Below are 18492 nucleotides of genomic sequence, written 5' to 3'. Positions count from 1 at the left end.
TTTTATTAAGACTTGCTAGCTAGTAAGTCTGTTTCTGTGAAAAGTGATATTTATATGTTTGTTTACACTGGTTTGTCCCCGCAATCACCGCCCAAGAGGCTGTGACCGCACAAAAAGCCATGGTTGGCTGCATTTGAGAAATGCTGCTCTAGATGTTTTAAATTAAACAGTGGTAAGAGTCATAGTTTTGCCAGTGACAATGCTTTTCCCTAACCTCATTCTTGATGATGTCTGAACTATTTTTGCTTACATTTTCCCAGAACTTTAGACAGACACCTGGCATTGAAAATTTCAACCTCAATGGTTAAATTCATAGATTCCAAAGACAGAAGGGACCATTGTGATCATCTACTGTGACCTCCTGTATAACACAGGCAATAAAACTTCGGCAGAATAATTTATTTTGAGCTAGAGCATGTCTTTAAAAAAATCCAATCTTGATTTTAAAATTTCCAGTGATGTGGAATTTACCACAACTCTTGGTAAATTGGTTAATTACACTCACTGTTAAAATTTGGCAGAGTTACAAGCAACTGAAAACTGGATCTTTTAATGGAAAGTGTTAGGAAAACATAACTATAGGTAGTGTGGCCGTCGCTGCCTATAACAACGGTGCTATGGAGTACAAACCCATGCAAGACAATTTTTTTAATGCATTGCATTTAAATATGAATGCAAAGTACAATGGAAGTTTAGGAAATCAACACGTGTTCATTTTTGCTAGTAATAATCAAGTAGTTTTATTAAGTGACAAAGGCTGAAAGGGTTGACCAGATTTTTTTTAGAAAAAGTGAAAATATCTTGTAAACTTGAGGGTTTTCTGGTTTTTTCTGTTTGTTTTTTTGTTTTTTCTTAAGAAATAGAAGCACAAGTTGATATCACTGTAGAAATTAGCCCAGTGATTTAAAGAGAGAGAACCTGTTACTATAGAATCCATAAAAAAAGCCTGCTCTTTGGAGCTATTCCCATATGCTTTCTGAAACAAAGCCGTAAAATGCAAATAGCATGCATCTTTAGCTAAGTCTGCATGATCTTCTGAATATCTAATTTCTAAATTAAAGAGCATCAGAACAAAGACTTTGATTTCTTACATTGATACTATCCTTTATTTTTTCATCTTAACTTTAAGCATTCCTGTTTTAATTAGCATATAATCAGCATTTCTTACAACTAAAGAAAGGGCAACTGTACTAAAAATAAAAGTTGAACATTTAGTCATCTTTTCATGTTTGTGTCTTTTATCTAAGACCTTGAATTACACTCTCTCTCTCTCTCTCTCTCTCCAGGGCTTTATTTAAGTTGAATAACTTTTAAAATTGGGGTAAATGGAAGTGTATAATTTGTAAATTCAGTCCTGCTCAGGTAACTTTAGAGCAACATTCTAATGAGCATCTCAAATTTAAAAGGTCTTATTTAATAGTTCCAAATCAGAGTTTTTATTTAGATATAAAAGAAATAGAGACCTAAAATATTAGAATGGGTCATTTCTTGATCACTAGATGATGAGCTCACTGTAGGTTTTGTGCTAATTGTTTACTTGCCTGACTCATTAGAAACATCTTTCATTTTTGTTGTTTCAAATTGTTTTGATTATCAACTCTTAAGTGAAACGGCGTTTTTGTACATTTGTCTGAGGAATTATCTGTAAGTATAATAACCTTTGTCATTTTCTTTCTCTGATTTCTCTTTTCTCCTCACCGTACTAGTCACTACTTAAAATATTTTAGCTTAGAAATGCAGTACCTTGCCCAAAAATTTACAATAATCTTTTAACCAAGCTAATAGGTTTGAGACACAACAAAACAGAGATCTAAGGTTAAAGTTTCAGCTTCTGAAAGTCATTTATCACATTCTAAATTTATTGTTGTAGTTTCCAAAGTTTAGTTTATAGGAAACGTTTGCTGCCTAGTGCCTTTATTTTATGGATAAATAGAGGATTCAAGTTTCCAGTCCTATTAATCAGGCATTTTGTGACAAATAAAATGATTAAAAATTTAAAGTGTTAGTATTTACCAATAGTTGAGAAGGGTATTCCATTATAAACCTACATTCTTCTTTGAGTATTGCCTGCATGCATTTCCATGTAGGTGTCTGCTCTTTGAAATTTTTCAGATAACATTGCCGGTTGAGGCTGGACACAAACTCTGCCTACCTCTTTGCCCATCACTATCCTCACTGGTCCTCTTTGAGGAGAATGTAGCATTTTGCCTTTTTTATTTCTGTTGTAAACGATTTCCTTTCTTAAAGTTTGAGAGTTGGTGTTAGGCTTCTGCCATATTTTTGGTCTCCATTAGACATTTTGATTTCTTTGTTTCCTTGACTTAATTGAGCCTTCCTAACACCACTGTAGGTGTCTGTTGATTGATGGCTGAGGTCAAATCAGCTATCTTTGATGATGCCTGTGATGGTGCCTTGTCTGTGATGGATGAGCATACTCAGTGCCTCTTCCCCCTTATGGAGGGGCATGCTTGCAACCAGTTCTACATGTGGAGCATAATCCAACTGAAGTTTGGTCAAGTATACAATATTGTGAGAACTTCCTGTAATTAATGTGAGGTAACTGTGTGTGTGTAATGTAACACAGTAAGTGTAATAGCTAAAGAGCCATTTTTTCATCAGTTCTTTAAATTAGACATGTCAGAAACAACTTGGAAAATAAGGTGCAGGTGCAGAAATGTAGATACAATAGCATCCATCTTTGTGTATGCAGTCACCAATTGCACATGGAAATTAGAAATTTGCACTTGTGAGTTGCCAGTTGTCTAGCTGAATACATAATTATCTAATTTTGCTTGAATGTTAGCAGTCATTGTTCACGTCAGTTAAAATGGAGTTGCACGAGTAGCTGTGCACTCTCAACTTTTTGAAAAATCAGTGAGTTGTGCTACATCTGTAATGGTGTTAGACTTGGCTAGTAGCTGCTACCTATATATGCTCTGGTGGTAGTCAAGAACAGTGTTAACACAGTTGTTTAGGTTTTTTGTCTTTATTCAAAAGTTAAATTAGATTACTATTTGATGACTGCTTAAACAATTTTACTTTTTAATGCTTAGTGCTGTTTGTAAAATATTACAGTATGTCTTTATAAATTGATATTTGGAATGTATACTTTATAGGTAATATTTTGTCTCTACAGGAGATCTGTATCACAAAGCATAAAGAAAAGTTCCAGCAGCGCCATCAGAGTGAAGAGAAATACAGAATACATCATACTGTGCAGCTAGTGAGTTTGTGCTCGGTTATTGAAATTAGCCTTTGATTCATTTTTTATATCCCTCGCCATGCATTAATTAGAGTAGTGTTTTCAGATGGATTACTATTTTGAACAGTTGGCATATAACCTGGAAACTTGGGATAAAGATGAGTAAGTAGAAGTTCATGATAAGATATCTTATCGTATTTTTGAAAGTAAAACTGATGTTAAACTAATGACTCCCATACAGTATTGGGGGTTATTTATTCTCTTTTACTATAGATCTTTGGACTTGTTTTTTATAGTGATATCTTTAAAGAAATATTTTGCTATATAGTTAGAACCCTGAAATGTGTTGTGTGGTAAAAAGAGGGTTCATCTAAATTTTTGGATGTCAAGTAAGTTTATTTTAAAAATTATAAAAATATTTAGTTTAGAGAAATAAGAAATGGTAAGTCAGCTCTTAATTTTTTTTTCTTATTGCCAATTCTGGGGTGTGACGCCATTATTTTAGTCAGAGGGGTTCTTTTACATATCTTAGGGGATACCACGATTGTGTCCAACCAAAATAATCATAATTATTAACCATGGTTATAAAGAAAGGAAAAGAAAACATTAAACAAAACAACACACATGACAGAACATAAATGATAAACTGGTTACTTCTGTTAAGATCTCTTCTGTATGTGTCTGTGTGGAGAGTTTTTAAAAGAAATTACACCCTTGAGAGTAAACCGCCTCTGGGAAGTATTTTTCTCTTAAATTAAGACAAAATTATATTGTTTCCCCAAATTACAGTAAGTTCACTCTTAGTATCTTATTAGATACTTAAACTGTTTATGTATGAGCAAAACAATTTGTTTAAGGGCAGGTGGGACTCGTCCAGTTATTAATAAAAAAGTCAGTTTTATAGATGGCCATAGTAAACAATCTTAGTTAAATCCTAAGAAATCAATAAAAATAAGTAAATTAGCTATTTAGAAGAAGTCCTGTAAGGAGCTGTCTTGAAACAGACCAGTTACAAATATCAACAATCTTAAATCCCCACTATTCTTCTGTTTAGCTTCTGTATCATCTCTGAGAATACATAGTTTAACCATCTTGTAATTAACAGGAAAAACTGTTAATATTTTAAGGTACAGCAGCATTTTTACATCCCAATAAAATCATTAAAAGAGTTTTAATGTTTTAGTTAATGTTCTCTCACCAAACCATGCTGAAATCTTGGTGAGGTTTTCATGGGGTTGTTTCTTTTTGAGTCTTCTCTTTCGTAGCTGTTCATGGTAGCTTACTTGTAGAGATGGACAGGATGAACTATATTGAGTACTGTGTTTGAACAGGCTAGCAGAGGGTGTGTTTTATACCCTTCTTCCTATTTTCATAAAATTATAGGAAAACAAACCTCTTTCAGATTTATTTAGATTCAAAGTTGGTTGCTGTCACCCCTTCACTGTTTGATTACTTCCATGGGTTGTTCTTAGAGGCCTCTTCATCTTATGAATATGTAGTTTGTTAATGTATAAAGGTATTGGAGTTCAGCAGGAAATGAAATTGTTTCCAGAAACTCTTCCTGTTTTTATAGAAAAGTTTTTTGTTGTTTTTTTGTTGTTCTCAAAGCAAAGTCTTTGGCTTAAACAGTTATTAAAGAAGTTGTTGATTCTATGTGACAGTTCTTAGAAAGATGATGATCCTTGTCTTCCTGAGTTGGGTGTGAGAATTCCTTGAGTACTGCCATTAATTAATTAATCCCCCATGAATATAAATAGCCTATACTTTAATAGCTTCTTACATTAGTAATTAGTTAGCAAAGTCCATCTTGGTACATAAAATATTTTACCATTTATGTAGGAATGATATTAGGAGCTTAGCATTTGATTAACGTATTGCAAGTATGCATCTCACAAACATTTAAGAAATAAAAAAAGGTTTAAAATATTTCCAACTACAAATGTTTGTCCTGGCGTTTTAAAGAGTAGCAGGGGTTTTTCATAGTATAAACTCTTAGGGGTAATAAACATGGGTTATGGTTAAGGAGTTATCTTCCTGGCATTTGCTTGTCGTTGGGAGTCAAACAGAAACGTCATGGAATTTCTTTGATTAGACTGAACATTTTGTGACATACTAAGTTTAGCTAGTCGTGTATTGTTATTTTCACGTATTGTGGCTATAACCTACTTGTAGCTATGTCTTATTGTTCAGTGAAGATGAAGACAAGTTTGTAATGACCTATCAACTAAAAATGTATAATTTAATATCATTTTCCATCAATATTGAGGTCTCTCTGGTATAGTATCTTAAGTAAATTGCAAGAAACAATTGCAAAGAAACAGGTATTTTTCTTCCAGTTAGGCAAGACTGGCAAATTGTGGTGGTCTATGAATATGAAATAGTATCAGTGCCATTAACAGCTGAAAGGTTGTTTTGCAAAAAGCAGTGAAATAATATAACTTGAAAAAGCATAGGAAAGATTTCTTTCATATTTAAACTACCAGTGAAGCATGTCTTGTACTATGTAGCTACATTAGGATTTGTGGCTGTATTTCAGTTGGGCACCAAATGCAGTTAGTCAAAGGCTGTTTATAATACCGTATCCATCCCTGATACTTGTCATTCAGAAACCCATCTAGAGTTGGCAGGGAGTGGTGCTATCTGAACAATAGCTTTCCACCAGGTTAATTACAGCCATGCCACACAACTGAACCTAATGTGGGTAGGTGAATCCACTTGCTTACAGACTTTGTCAAAATTATATTTCAGTCGCATTGGCATGTTCACAGTTACCATCCTCCATAGCAATGTGTAACTGGACATTGAGAATCCTGGGTAACTATCTCATACTGTCTCAGCAACAGATATTAGGGATGAAATTATAGAGACTTTCCAAAAAGTCACTTTTTACCTAGTATTAAATAAAGCAATATGTAGTCCCAGAATCTCTCAGCTGTATACTTCATGGTCATTGTTCCCCTCCCCCAACCCCCCCCCCCCCCCGGTCACACGAGGCCGTATTAGCTGTTTAAATTGCCATATTTCTCACACTGTTCCTGTTAGATGGGGTAATTTTTCAGAATTCCTTGTGGGTCTTGGACACTTGTTTATATTTAAATATTTATATTTAGTAACAATACTTGGGACAGAAATGCACCACAATCCAAATAGTCTCTTCACTGTCAAATTTTGATTAAAGTGGTAAAAGTGGACACATTTTGTATCGTACATGTATGATAAACTTGTCCTGAGATCATGTTTCATAATTAGCATCATGAAAGGCCTGCATGTGAAATATCACATATGAATTTATATAACCTTTCAAGAAATTGCAAAAATATTAAATTTCACTCTGACCGTGAAAACTGATAGTTTAGTTCAGCTTTTTCTATAAAGAAAAGGATTCTGGTATGTCAAGTAAATTAATTTACTGTTTTATTCATCATATCCTGACATACTGAAATCAGTTTTCCTTGTCTCTCTTGAAAACTACAGTAAGCTTTAAAGAGCTTAACCGTGTTGCCATCTCACGTCATTTTATCACAAGTTTCTCACTACTTGCTATTCTTTTCCATAAATCCTTAGCTACTAGAGTCAGTGATTATGCGAGAATTTCTGCATTCACATCACAATCCATCTGGTCCACAAACAGTTTCTGAGGCTGATGGTAGGAAACCATTATGACAATACAGGGTTCTACCATTTGGACTGTCAGCAGCTCCCAGGGTATTCACAAAGTGCCTAACTGTCATAGCAGCCTACCTCAGAAAAATGGGTACTCAGGTATTCCCGTACTTGGATCACTGGGTAAACTTGGGAGACATCACAAAAAGTGGAGGAAAACGGTCAACATATCCTTCAATTATTCTGTCATCTGGACCTATTAATAAAAAAAAAAGTCTGTATTGATCTTCTCTCAGAAAATAGAATTCACCGGAATTGTATTAGCCTCCACCATAGTTAGCTCCAGAAACGTTCTAATCAATGGTCCAGTTATATAATCTCTCCCGCCCTGCTTCCCAAGCCTACCAACTGACTTCTGTCAGAATGTGCTTCAGGTGACTAGGCCTCATGGCATCATGCATCTTTGTCTCCCATCTGAGAAATGTGCAGAGCTGATTGGGATCAGTATACTGACCAAGCAAACATCACCTGCATGTGTTAGTATACATCCCAACCAAGGTCCTCCAGTTCTGCTTTGGACTGGGGAGCCCACACTGGCAGATGAACAGTTGAGTGAGTTTGGTCTGCTTGGGACGAGTCCCTCCACATAAACATACAGGAGTTAATGGCCATCTACAAACCTCTGAGGTTTTTCTTCAAGAAATAAAAGGCCTTACTAATCAAGTAACAATGGACAACACAACCACTATGTTTTATAAATATAAACAAGGAGCATGGGCTGTTTACACTGATACCACTTGGAAGCTGAAGCTAGTGCAAAATGTGGCTACACACTTACTAGGTGGAGTTTTATGCTTTATGATATGAGTTGGCTGCCAGTCAGTTTCAGGATGAAACTTATGCTGTAATGTTAATTTACAATACCATAAAGAAAGTATTCTACCAGGTCTACATACCGAGTAAAATCGAAGAGATTTTCCAAATCGGCGCTACAACATCTGTCACCATCAAAATCTCAGATTCTTACTATTCATGACTACTTATTACACCTTAACAAATTAGGGCTTTGATTAAGCTCTCTGCAAATACCCTTAGCAGCCATCTCATCCCCCTGTGCTTGGATCCTCAGTGTTTTCTCACTCAGTGGTAAAGAGATTTATGAAAGGTTTAACAAAAGCTTTCCTCCAGTAAAAGTCCCTGTTACAGTTTGGGATTTAAATCTAGTTCTGTTAGGGCTTGTGTGCTCACGTTTCAAACCCTGGGTCACATGCTCTTTTCCATCTTGCATTTAGGCAACTTTCCTGGTGACAAGAACTTTGGATAGGGGAGTTGCACTGATGGCAGGTCTGCCATACACAATTTCCCACAAGAACAAGGTTTCCATAAAATCATGCCCCAAGTTTCTATCTAAAGTGGCTTCAGAGTTTTATTTAAACCAGATCATTGACTTTTTTCAAAAGCCACATTCTGATAAAGGATAACAGAGGTTACATTAATTAGAAAGTACTCTATGCACATCTATTTTGACAGAACTAAAGACTTCAGAAAGTCTCCTATATTGGTTGTAGCTTATCGAGAAAGTCAAGGGTGACGCTATCTCTGCACAAAGAATCTCCAGTTCTCCCCATGAGACTTTATCAGCTGGTTGGTAAAACCCCACCTGATAAAATAATTTCTCATTCAATAAGAGCTCAATTCACTCCAGTGGTCTCTCTCAGGAACCTACTGTTTTGAGGCACTTGAGAAGTAACAATGTGACCTTCTGTCCACACATTCACTCAGCACTATGCCATTTCACAGGCTTGCGGAGATGATGCCGTCTTTGGTAGAACTGTGCTTCATTTTCTGTTTAACAGGTCACTGCTTGGGAGTCACCAACAGTTGAACATACAAACATACATACAATATATCAGACAATCACTCGAAGAACCTGTTACATGTATCGTAACTGTGGTTACTTTTGAGATATATAGTCCATACATATATTTCATAACCAGCCCTCCATTCCCACTACTGTAGAGTCTTTCATCATTGATTCTGCTGGTGATGAGAGAATTGAGAGTGGTTGGGATGATCCCATCCCTTATGCCCTTGGTTTGGAAGCACAATGACATGCAGGGCGCATGCACCACCCTAGTCTCCGGCTCAAGCGCATTGGGTTTGCACCCATCAGCAGTGGACTACATATGTATATATGAACAATACGTCTTGAAGAACCACAGTTTCTGTGCAGGTAAGTATCTGTTTTTTCCTCCTCGGCTTTTCTGTGATGCTCATGACTGTAGTATGAATGCTTCATGAACATTGATGAATTTATCTTCACAAACCCCTGTGAGATCAGGGAATGATATTTATCCTCATTTTCTGATGGGGAAATGGAGGCACAGAGGGATTAAAATGAAAAGTATTCTCTGAGTTTAGGTGCCCAATTTGAGGTGCTTAGCGCCTGATTCTTCAGTGTTCTTAGCATTATATAGCACTTCAGGCACAGCTCCTAGTGACTTCAGTTGCAATTATGAGTGCTTAGCACTTCTGCAGATCACACCTCAGCATATCAAGTTTGATACCCATAAAATAAGGAACAGACAATCTGGATATGTCTACACAGCAATTAGACATCCATGGCTGGCCGGTGCCAGCTGACTCAGGTTCACAGGGCTCGGACTACGGGGCTGTTTCATTGCAGTGCAGACTTCCAGGCTCAGGCTGCAGCCCAAACTGTAAGACCCTGTGAGGTGGAATGGTCCCAGAGCTTGGGCTGCAGCCTGAGCCTGGAAATCTGCACTGCAATGAAACAGCACTGGCAGCCCAAGTGAGCTGGCACAGGCCAGCCATGGGTTTTTCTTCACAGTGTAGACATATCTTAGTGACTACCTGTGAAAAATGTGGTTTATGTGACTTGTCTAGCATCACCCAGGAACTTCGTAACCGAGGCAGGGATAGAATCCAAGTCAGCATTCAGCTGCCTTAACCATGAGACTGTTCTTTCTCTTCCTGCAGTCCCCTGCCTCAGCTTCCCTCTTCCTCTACAAGTGAGGCAGGGGGTCCTATCAATAGTCTTCCTCACTCTATAACCCTGAGTCATTCCCAGAACATGTCTATCCTGTGCAATGAACAAGGCAAGGGCCTGTGGAAAAAACAGTATGTGATCCTGTAATTAAAGACTGTATCATCATGCATAAGTAAAAGGGGGCTGAATCTTAATTCTGGCATATCTTAACTTTTGACTGTTTGACTTTTCAGCTTTAATGCTCTGTTAATGTAATTTTTGTATGTAATTTCCTCTGTGTTTAAAAAAGCAAACCAGAAAAAATCAAATGCCATTATGTGGCTCATATTGATGTCCACATGGGTCATCAGAGTTGGAACTTCTAGATCCATCACGCAGATCTCTGCCATTTGAGCTTCTGGAATAACTGAGAACAGTAATAGGTTGTCATCCTCTATGTGGACACACTGGAGAGGGATGAGAGACACTTTGCCAGAGGTTTTCCCAGACATTGCTGACAGCAGAGGAATGGTGAAGCTCAGGGATCTTGAGTTCTGTTCCAGGCTTTGGAATGAGTATTTTCTTGTGGGCACAGACACCTTTCTTTCTCTCTCTCACCTCATCCCACCCCAAACTTGATGCCTTCAGTCCTGGTCCCTCCAACCTGCCCAGTCCTGTCTCTTTCCTGCATGGGGCTCCTTATCCTAGTCCCCTAGACCTTGCTGTCCCTGTCTGTCTCCACTTCTCACGGGTTTCCATTCTCAATCTCCCTGCCCAGCCAATCCCAGTTCTCCTCTGCCCCCTAGCTCGTTGGCTGATCTCAGTGTCCTCTCCATCCTTGGACAACTGGCACCCCACCCCTCATCCTCATTTCCGCCACTGGCTCCCAGACTCCTTCGTCCCACCAAATCCCAGTGACAGTTTCTGTTCCTCTCACTTCCTCCCTCTCTTCTCCATTCCAGATTGATCCTTTGTATTTCTTCCTCTCCCCCACCTCCAGTCAGGCTCTTGTCTCCTGTGAATTTAAGTCAGGTGGCTTCCTCCTCCATGCTGTGTGGGTACCAGACAAGGGCCACAGATTGGTACCCACACAGCATGGAGAGTACAGTTGAGAGAAGTCCTCCTGTTGTCATTTTTGCTGCCCAGCCCCCCTTCAGCTGAGAACAACAGCAGTTGCAAGGAAGGTCCAGCTCTGCCCCTGTAATTCTGGTGGAGTATGCTCTGTGCAGATGGTGTATGCACAGTCTGGTCAGTACTAAGAACTGAGAGGCTCAAGCATGCTTGGTGAGGATGGAATTCAGGGAGTTTAGCTACTAAAATCTAAATCTCTAGAATTTGTGCAGTTTATTTTCATAGACTTACAACTTGGCCAAATTTGGATGGATTTTCTCCAGGAGGGCAAAAGGCATCTCTCTCTCACAATCCCTGCCAAATTTCAGGTACCCGCTCCAAAGCCTGGCACTACCACTTTTCATAGACAAAGTTGTCAGAATCTTTTAACATTAATATTATTTTGCCCTTGTCTAGTTCTCAGAAGTGACTAAACCATTCTGACTAAAACACCAAAAAAAATCAGCATGAGGTAGATACTTAATATGGAAAACTTCAGCACAAATGATAAAAGTTTGGCAAAGTTTTTTATAAATATCTGAAAACAAGGTCTTATAATGGGAAGTATTGGCCAACCTTCAAACAGGCGGTGCCACCAGTTCCACTTGTAATATTTGTATGAATTAATTGGTATTTCTGTTTGTGCTTACATTGACTTTTGGCAGTCACATATTGAGGGATAGCATATTGGGGTTGAGATGAGGGAGTTAAACTGCTTCCTCTCATACAAAATTTTGTAATATGTATCTTCACATTTGCCAATGCAAATACTTTTATCAGGGAGGGGAGAGGAGAATGGGATCAAACCTACTTTATCTCTAATTTGACTGCAAATGGGTTTTAAAAGAATTCTTTTACACCAGAAAAAGTGAACCATTAAATTGATTCACTTTTCACAATTGTATAGACTGGCATTTTAATGTGTAGACGGGGCATGTATCAATGTAACTAATAGTTTTCTGTTTGCTCATCATTTTTCTTAACCTCCTAAATTCAGTTCTAAACATATGAAAGCAGGGGACCAATAGTACCAGTCTGAGCTAAGGATGACGTTGGCAATGCTGTGCAGTCTTTCCCACACTTCTGTTAATGTATTTCAGCCAGCATTTGCACTCCTTGTTTTCTAGTAGTGGACATCTAGAGCCAAAGAATGTGTTTTGCTGAATTTTGTTGGCAAATTAAGAATATTTATTTTTAGATCATTTTTGTATCAGCATAAATTGAGAATAAATTTGAAACCTGAGGTCTCATTAGGGAGCCTTTAAATCCATTTAATCTTCCAACTGCACTAATTCCTTACAGGGAACCTGTTTTATAGTCGAAACATGAATGCCAGAGCACACTTGATTTTTTTAAGCAATTCCTTTTTTAGTTAAGTTTAATTACTTAATAACATAGGATCTTCCAAACTGGATCGAACAGTGGCCCATTGAGTCCTATATGTTATCTCCAACAGTGACTAATATTGGCTGCTTCAGAGAGAGAAAATCTGCAGTAAGCAGTTATGAGGTAACTAGTCCCCAGGGGAGTATGCTTCTAGCTCCCAAAAGTTAAAGGTTGGTTTATGCCCTGAAGTTTGAGAGTTTATACACCTTTCAAAATTCTTGTTTAGTTTACCTTTATAACTCAGGATATTCTTGTTATTCATATACATATCTAATCTTGATAAGAGTAGAATCCTGATAAACTCTTGACCTCAACAATACCTTGAATTGGAATTCTTATGATGAATATTGTTCTGTACATAGTAACTGATGTGTTTTTGATGTCCTTTCTTAGAAGCAAGATCAGCTGCAAGATGAAGAGGAAAGAAAGAGCTCCTGGGTTAGTCAGGAGCGACAGAAAACACTGGACAGACTTCGTACGTTTAAACAGGTAACAGAAGTAATGACCACTTTTCACTATTGTGTGGCATTTATTCTTAAAAATACGCTTCAGTTATAGTCTGGTAATATCCTGAGAGAGATCTGTTCTTCTTTAAATACTTAAAGGATTCATTTTGGGAATAAGTGTTTAAAATTCCCATACTCTAAGACTTAAGAGGAAATAAGGTACAGCATTAGATAAAGTTCTTTGGATGTATTGCAGCATAGTTCTGTGCTTAACCTCCATCTTCGCAGTTTTTCTTCTTAGTTATTTAATATTTACAGGAAAATAATCAGGAACTGAAGCTAGGTCTTTCCTTATAGATATAATCCAGGTGCTGTTTTACACATGTATTGGATCATGTGACCTGTTACTTGCATTACCATAGTTCCTAAAAGTCCCTGTCTCAAAGAGTTTACAGCCTAATACCAGACAAGAGACAACAGATGGATGCTGACGAGAATACAAGGAAATGACACAGTGTTTACTCCTTTTAATGGTTCCTGGCCTATGCATCTAAGTCTGAACAAGTAATAAAATTGGAGAATTTCTATTATTAGCAAGAACAGCAGAGAGTCCTGTGGCACCTTATAGACTAACAGACGTATTGGAGCATGAGCTTTCACCCACGAAAGCTCACTTCGTCATTGGAGCATGAGCTTTCACCCACGAAAGCTCATGCTCCAATACGTCTGTTAGTCTATAAGGTGCCACAGGACTCTTTGCTGCTTTTACAGATCCAGACTAACACGGCTACCCCTCTGATATTATTATTAGCGAGAAATCTTGTTTAGTAGTGATATAAAACTGAGTCTTTCCACCTGAATTGCTTGCAAGGCTGCTAGAAATTTACAGCTTCTATATACTAGTAAATTCACACATTGAAGCAATAGGATATTAATCAAGTCATTAATGGCTACATTATGTATAGTATATCCATATGGATAGGATCTTTGTAGCTTTGTAAAATTTTTATGTTTTAAGTCATCTGTGGTAATTTTTAAAAAAAATACACATTGGGCCCCGTTTTCAAAAGCAGCCTTTTGCAGTTTGCACCTTCAGCAGTTTGTATGAACAGTTGCAATTTGCAAGGACACAAACTGGGGGGGCAAATGTAAGAAACCAGATTAAGACCACTTTGAAAGCTCATCTTTGACAAAAAATTCTAGTATTTGGAGTACCAGTAGAAGAGAACTACTGAAAAGTGTTGAAGGTTTTCTTGTTGTCTGAGTAAGTAGTACAATGCTGCATTTGAGACCAGTTCATCGGACCTGATGGCCTGAACATGCTCCAGTGCAACTCATTGGCCTATTTTATGGGGGGAGAAGGAAGATTATATATTTTTTATTATCCAGGAACCATTAATTTAGATAAGAGCTTGGTTCTTGGAGAAGTATGATGTCTGTCCATTTGCATCCCTGAGTTGACTTAAGCACAAAGATTGAGTTGACCAAGACCTCACAGTGAGACAATAGATCACCCTTGATTTAGAACGTAGGATCTTTCTGCCATTCCGGTCTTTGCTGTAACCAGTAGTTACATAAAGAGGAGAGAAGATGACTGGGATAATCCCAGTGGTGCAGCATTTATAACATTTTGAGGAATGTGCTTGTCTATCACCACCTGGTATGAATTAGGGGAGGAGAAGGTGGAGGCTTGCAATATGTGGAAGTCATAATCTGGGAATGATGGATTTACATGTTTGCAAAACTTTAAACTATGACGTGTGTGTGTGTGTGTGTGTGTGTGTGTGTATATATATACACACACGGTACACCACTGTGCTGCCATATGCTGGCACATTTTATTGAAATGTGTTTTTGAAAATGTACTGCGGCGCAAGAGGCCTCCTCTGTAATTCCAGTGCAGTACAACAGCAAAGTAAAGAACAAAAATATTAAAGTGAGTTTCCTTGTCACAAAGTCGAAATCATCTGATCACATGTTCTTTAGTTGCTAATATAGTATATTGCATACACTTATCTAATTTTAAATAACTGTTTCCTTTTAGCGGTACCCTGGGCAAGTAATACTTAAATCAACCAGACTGCGACTGGCTCATGCAAGAAGTAGTAGTACACCCAGCTCAGTGCCCTGTATAGATCAACCTCAATCTCTACCAGTAACCACGCAGATCCAGAAGAAAACTGAGGAGGTGGAATCAGGAAAAGTAATCCAGCCTTTCCAAACCCAGGAGCTCAGAAGCTTAGAACAACTTGAAGATAGTTCATTACCTCCCAGTGGCATTACCTCTGAACTGTCTCATCATACAACTCCTCCTCTTTTTCCCAGTAATGAGCTTCAACCAGATACTGTTACTGTAGTTCCACTTCCGCCTCCTTTGCCGCCGCCGCCACCGCCGCTGCCACCTCTGCCTATCAAGGAAGATTCTACTGAATCTTTAGAGAAAAGTGACAGCCCTGTTAAACAGGAGAGTGAGGATACAGGAGTCCCACAGTCTACCACTGTCCCATCAGCACATCTTTTTGATAGCAGTCAGTTAGTCAGTGCCAAGAAGAAACTTAAGAAGACAGATCTAGAGGGTTTACAAAGGAGGAGAGGTAATATTTTTGTTTATATTTATTTAAACATAATTAACTGCTAAAGAATGTACTTGTCATTTTGTTTCCCCCTTTTTTGATTGCTGTGTAGAAAAGGGTATATTGGATTTTATATATAATTAGCAATGCAACACTTGTTCTAATGCCCTCAACTGAAAAGTTTGGTGAACTCATGTGGTGGGAATTTGTACTGCAGTATATGCTGTTGATTCAGTTATATATAACTCCACATAAACTACAAATTGCACTTCAGGGTGCAGTCAGTTTTCCAGTTGACAGACATTACATAACAGACGTCTTTAGATCAAATATGGGTGCAAAAACTTATGCTGTATACAAAAATGAAATGAATTGCAGTATTTGCCTTATCTGTCTCACCCTGCCACCTCTGTGTATCCTTTTTCTTTCCACTAACCCAGTTGGTGTTGGCAACTTTGAATAAACCACCACAAATTGCTAGTTAGAAATTAAATTAACACTGAGACATAGGTGATCAATTTTAAAATTTTAGTACTTAATTTTCATTGTTTCCTCTGGGAAGCATGGGAAAATAGTCTTTCCATACCAACTTGGGATGGAATCCTTGCTCCAAGAAGTCAGTAGGAATCTTCCCATTGACTTAAATAGAGCCAGGATTTCACACTTTGTACTTTTCATTTAGCAAAGTTTGTTTTCTAAAGTACCTACCCATTTGGCTCTGTGCCAGTACTGTGATTTTATTAACCTTAACTAAAAGTGTGCTGAGTAGTAGTCGGACATAAGTGAAGCTCCTTTTGTGCCTCATGCACAGAGCTATGGTAGTGACTCCATGGAGCCTTTATTTGCAATACTTATTATATTAATCACCTAACTCCTTCAAAAAAAAATTTTTTTTTTTCTTTTGAAATTTCTTGTGGTGAATGAGACCACAGGATATTTTGAGTCTGAAGTAGATTCAGTCTATTTTTTTTTGAATCACAACAAACATTTTTGTTTTCAAAAAGTGTTGTCCAGATTTGTCCATGACCCAAATCTGTAAAGTTCAAACAAGATTGTAAATTAAGTCTGAATGAAACTTATGCATTTGACCAATTTATAGATTTTGAGTACAAATCTGTAATTATCTTCATTGTCAAAATTCCGTAGTGTTGCAAGAACTTCTAAATCTCCCTAGACACAAAGGTGTTGTCAGGTGTCTGACGTCACGGGCATGTCAGCACAGACTCTTCTTGAGGTTGATCGGTGTGTGGCAAAGGTGAATGTTACTGTTATATTGATGCTTTTAATTTCTTCTACCATCCACAAAATAATTCTCTACTATTGTAAGCACACAAAGGCTCTGATCCTGCAAGGATGTCTGTGTGTGGAGACCCATGCAGCTGGGCAGCTTTCTGTTGAAGTCAGCTGTGCCCCAGAGCTCTGCCTACATGAAACTCCATGCATGATTGGGGTCTAATATACCCATGTGTTTCTAGGTGGGATGATCCTTACTTTCTAGAATTCTGTTTTACATTGATTTTAGGGATTGCAAAATCTGTGTGAAATGAAGAGTATAATTACGTTTAGTATTAATACGGGATTACACTAATGCCTCAGCAGTTAATTCTGTGAGTTTCTGTAACTTTGTCTGTTTTTAACTTCCTTTTGGATTTTTCCAAAAACTTCTTTTGGCCTGAAATTCCTAGTGGTCGGTCTGAAAGGAAACTTTTGGGACAATTGAAGTATATCAGTCAAGCTTAAAGCAGTTTTTTCAATGTTTGGAAAATGTCCTCAACATTTTGATGCATTTAAACTGCTTGGCACACAAAGGTACAACAAATGTGTGTGTATATATAGGATCAGTTCTCTTAAGTTAGGTTTAAATATATTTCAGCTACTTTTGGTCAAACTCCGGGAACATTATTAGATCTTGTAAGACACTCATGGCCAGATTTAGGGGCAAGTGATCGCCTGGGGTGCCAGGCTCAGGGTGCTGTTTTTGTTGTTAGTGATAAAAGGAAAAATAGAATGTAAAATGTTTCAGGTATTCCGTATGTGGATTTGTTTTTCACTAACCTCCTAGAATGTTCTGGACCTTTTTAGAATCTTGTGGAACCTTGCAGACTTCCTGAGAATGACATTTTCCTTGAACTGCCTAGAATGTTGTCAGTTGTGCCCTTGTGGGTAAATAAGTGGAGGGGAAGATGCTGAAGATACTCCTCACCTGGGGGTGCCATTCGATCTAGGCTGACCCTGAAAACACTTACAGGTGTCACCCGGTGAAAAATATGAGAGTTGATAGAGCTTGTAACCACTGTCAGTTCTTCACTAAGAGAAGTGCAGCAGTTACAATATATGCACCATGGGACTTATTAGTTATGAATTCTGCTTCTAGCCCTCTCTTGGTGAACTCAGTTGCTGAGTACTGTGCACAAGTGTGGACAAGAAGCTACCATACTCCATTTGTGGATAGGCAGCTGAATCAGACCATGCAAATCATCGTGGGAACTTAAAAATCAGCACCTCTCCTGTAGCTTTCATTATTAGCAAACATCAAACCTTCAACCACTGAGATAGAGCTGCAGCACAAGAACTTAATTGTGCTAAAGGCAACCCAGAACTTCCCATCCAGCCAGGTTATGGATAACATACCCCAACAACACCTGAAATCGCAAAAATCACTATGGATCACATCTCATGTCTCCGGCCAGGGAATGGCAAAGTGACTGGACCTCATTTACCATTCCAAACAAGTACATTATTACTGACTCAACAAGCCGCCCTCCCATTTCAACCATCAACACAGACTTTAGACCACACTGAACTGCAGCTGAACAATCATTAAACGTGCAGCTATCATAGAATCATATAATATCAGGGTTGGAAGGGACCTCATGAGGTCATCTGGTCCAACCCCCTGCTAAAAGCAGGACCAATTCCCAACTAAATCATCCCAGACAGGGCTTTGTCAAGCCTGAACCTTAAAAACCCCTAAGGAAGGAGATTCTACCACCTCCCTAGGCAATCCATTCCAGTGCTTCACCACCTTCCTAGTGAAAAAGTTTTTCCTAATATTCAACCTAAACCTCGCCCACTGCAACTTGAGACCATTACTCCTTGTTCTGTCATCAGGTGCCACTGAGAACAGTCTAGATCCATCCTCTTTGGAACCCCCTTTCAGGTAGTTGAAAGTAGCTATCAAAT

General features: G+C 38.2%; 1 protein-coding gene across 1 annotated transcript in view; it reads left to right on the top strand.

Annotated features, from left to right (window-relative positions):
• Positions 1-18492, top strand: part of JMY (junction mediating and regulatory protein, p53 cofactor) — a 146002-nt gene that overhangs the window by 110881 nt on the left and 16629 nt on the right. Inside the window, exons 7-9 of the mRNA XM_032778561.2 lie at positions 3137-3223; positions 12684-12779; positions 14781-15330. Of these exons, the coding sequence (XP_032634452.1) occupies positions 3137-3223; positions 12684-12779; positions 14781-15330 (733 nt within the window). The remainder of the gene's footprint in view (positions 1-3136; positions 3224-12683; positions 12780-14780; positions 15331-18492) is intronic.

Source organism: Chelonoidis abingdonii, chromosome 6 (assembly GCF_003597395.2).
Source record: "Chelonoidis abingdonii isolate Lonesome George chromosome 6, CheloAbing_2.0, whole genome shotgun sequence".
In the NCBI taxonomy this organism is placed as follows: Eukaryota; Metazoa; Chordata; order Testudines; family Testudinidae; genus Chelonoidis; species Chelonoidis abingdonii.
This window is presented reverse-complemented; position numbering and strand designations above follow the sequence as displayed.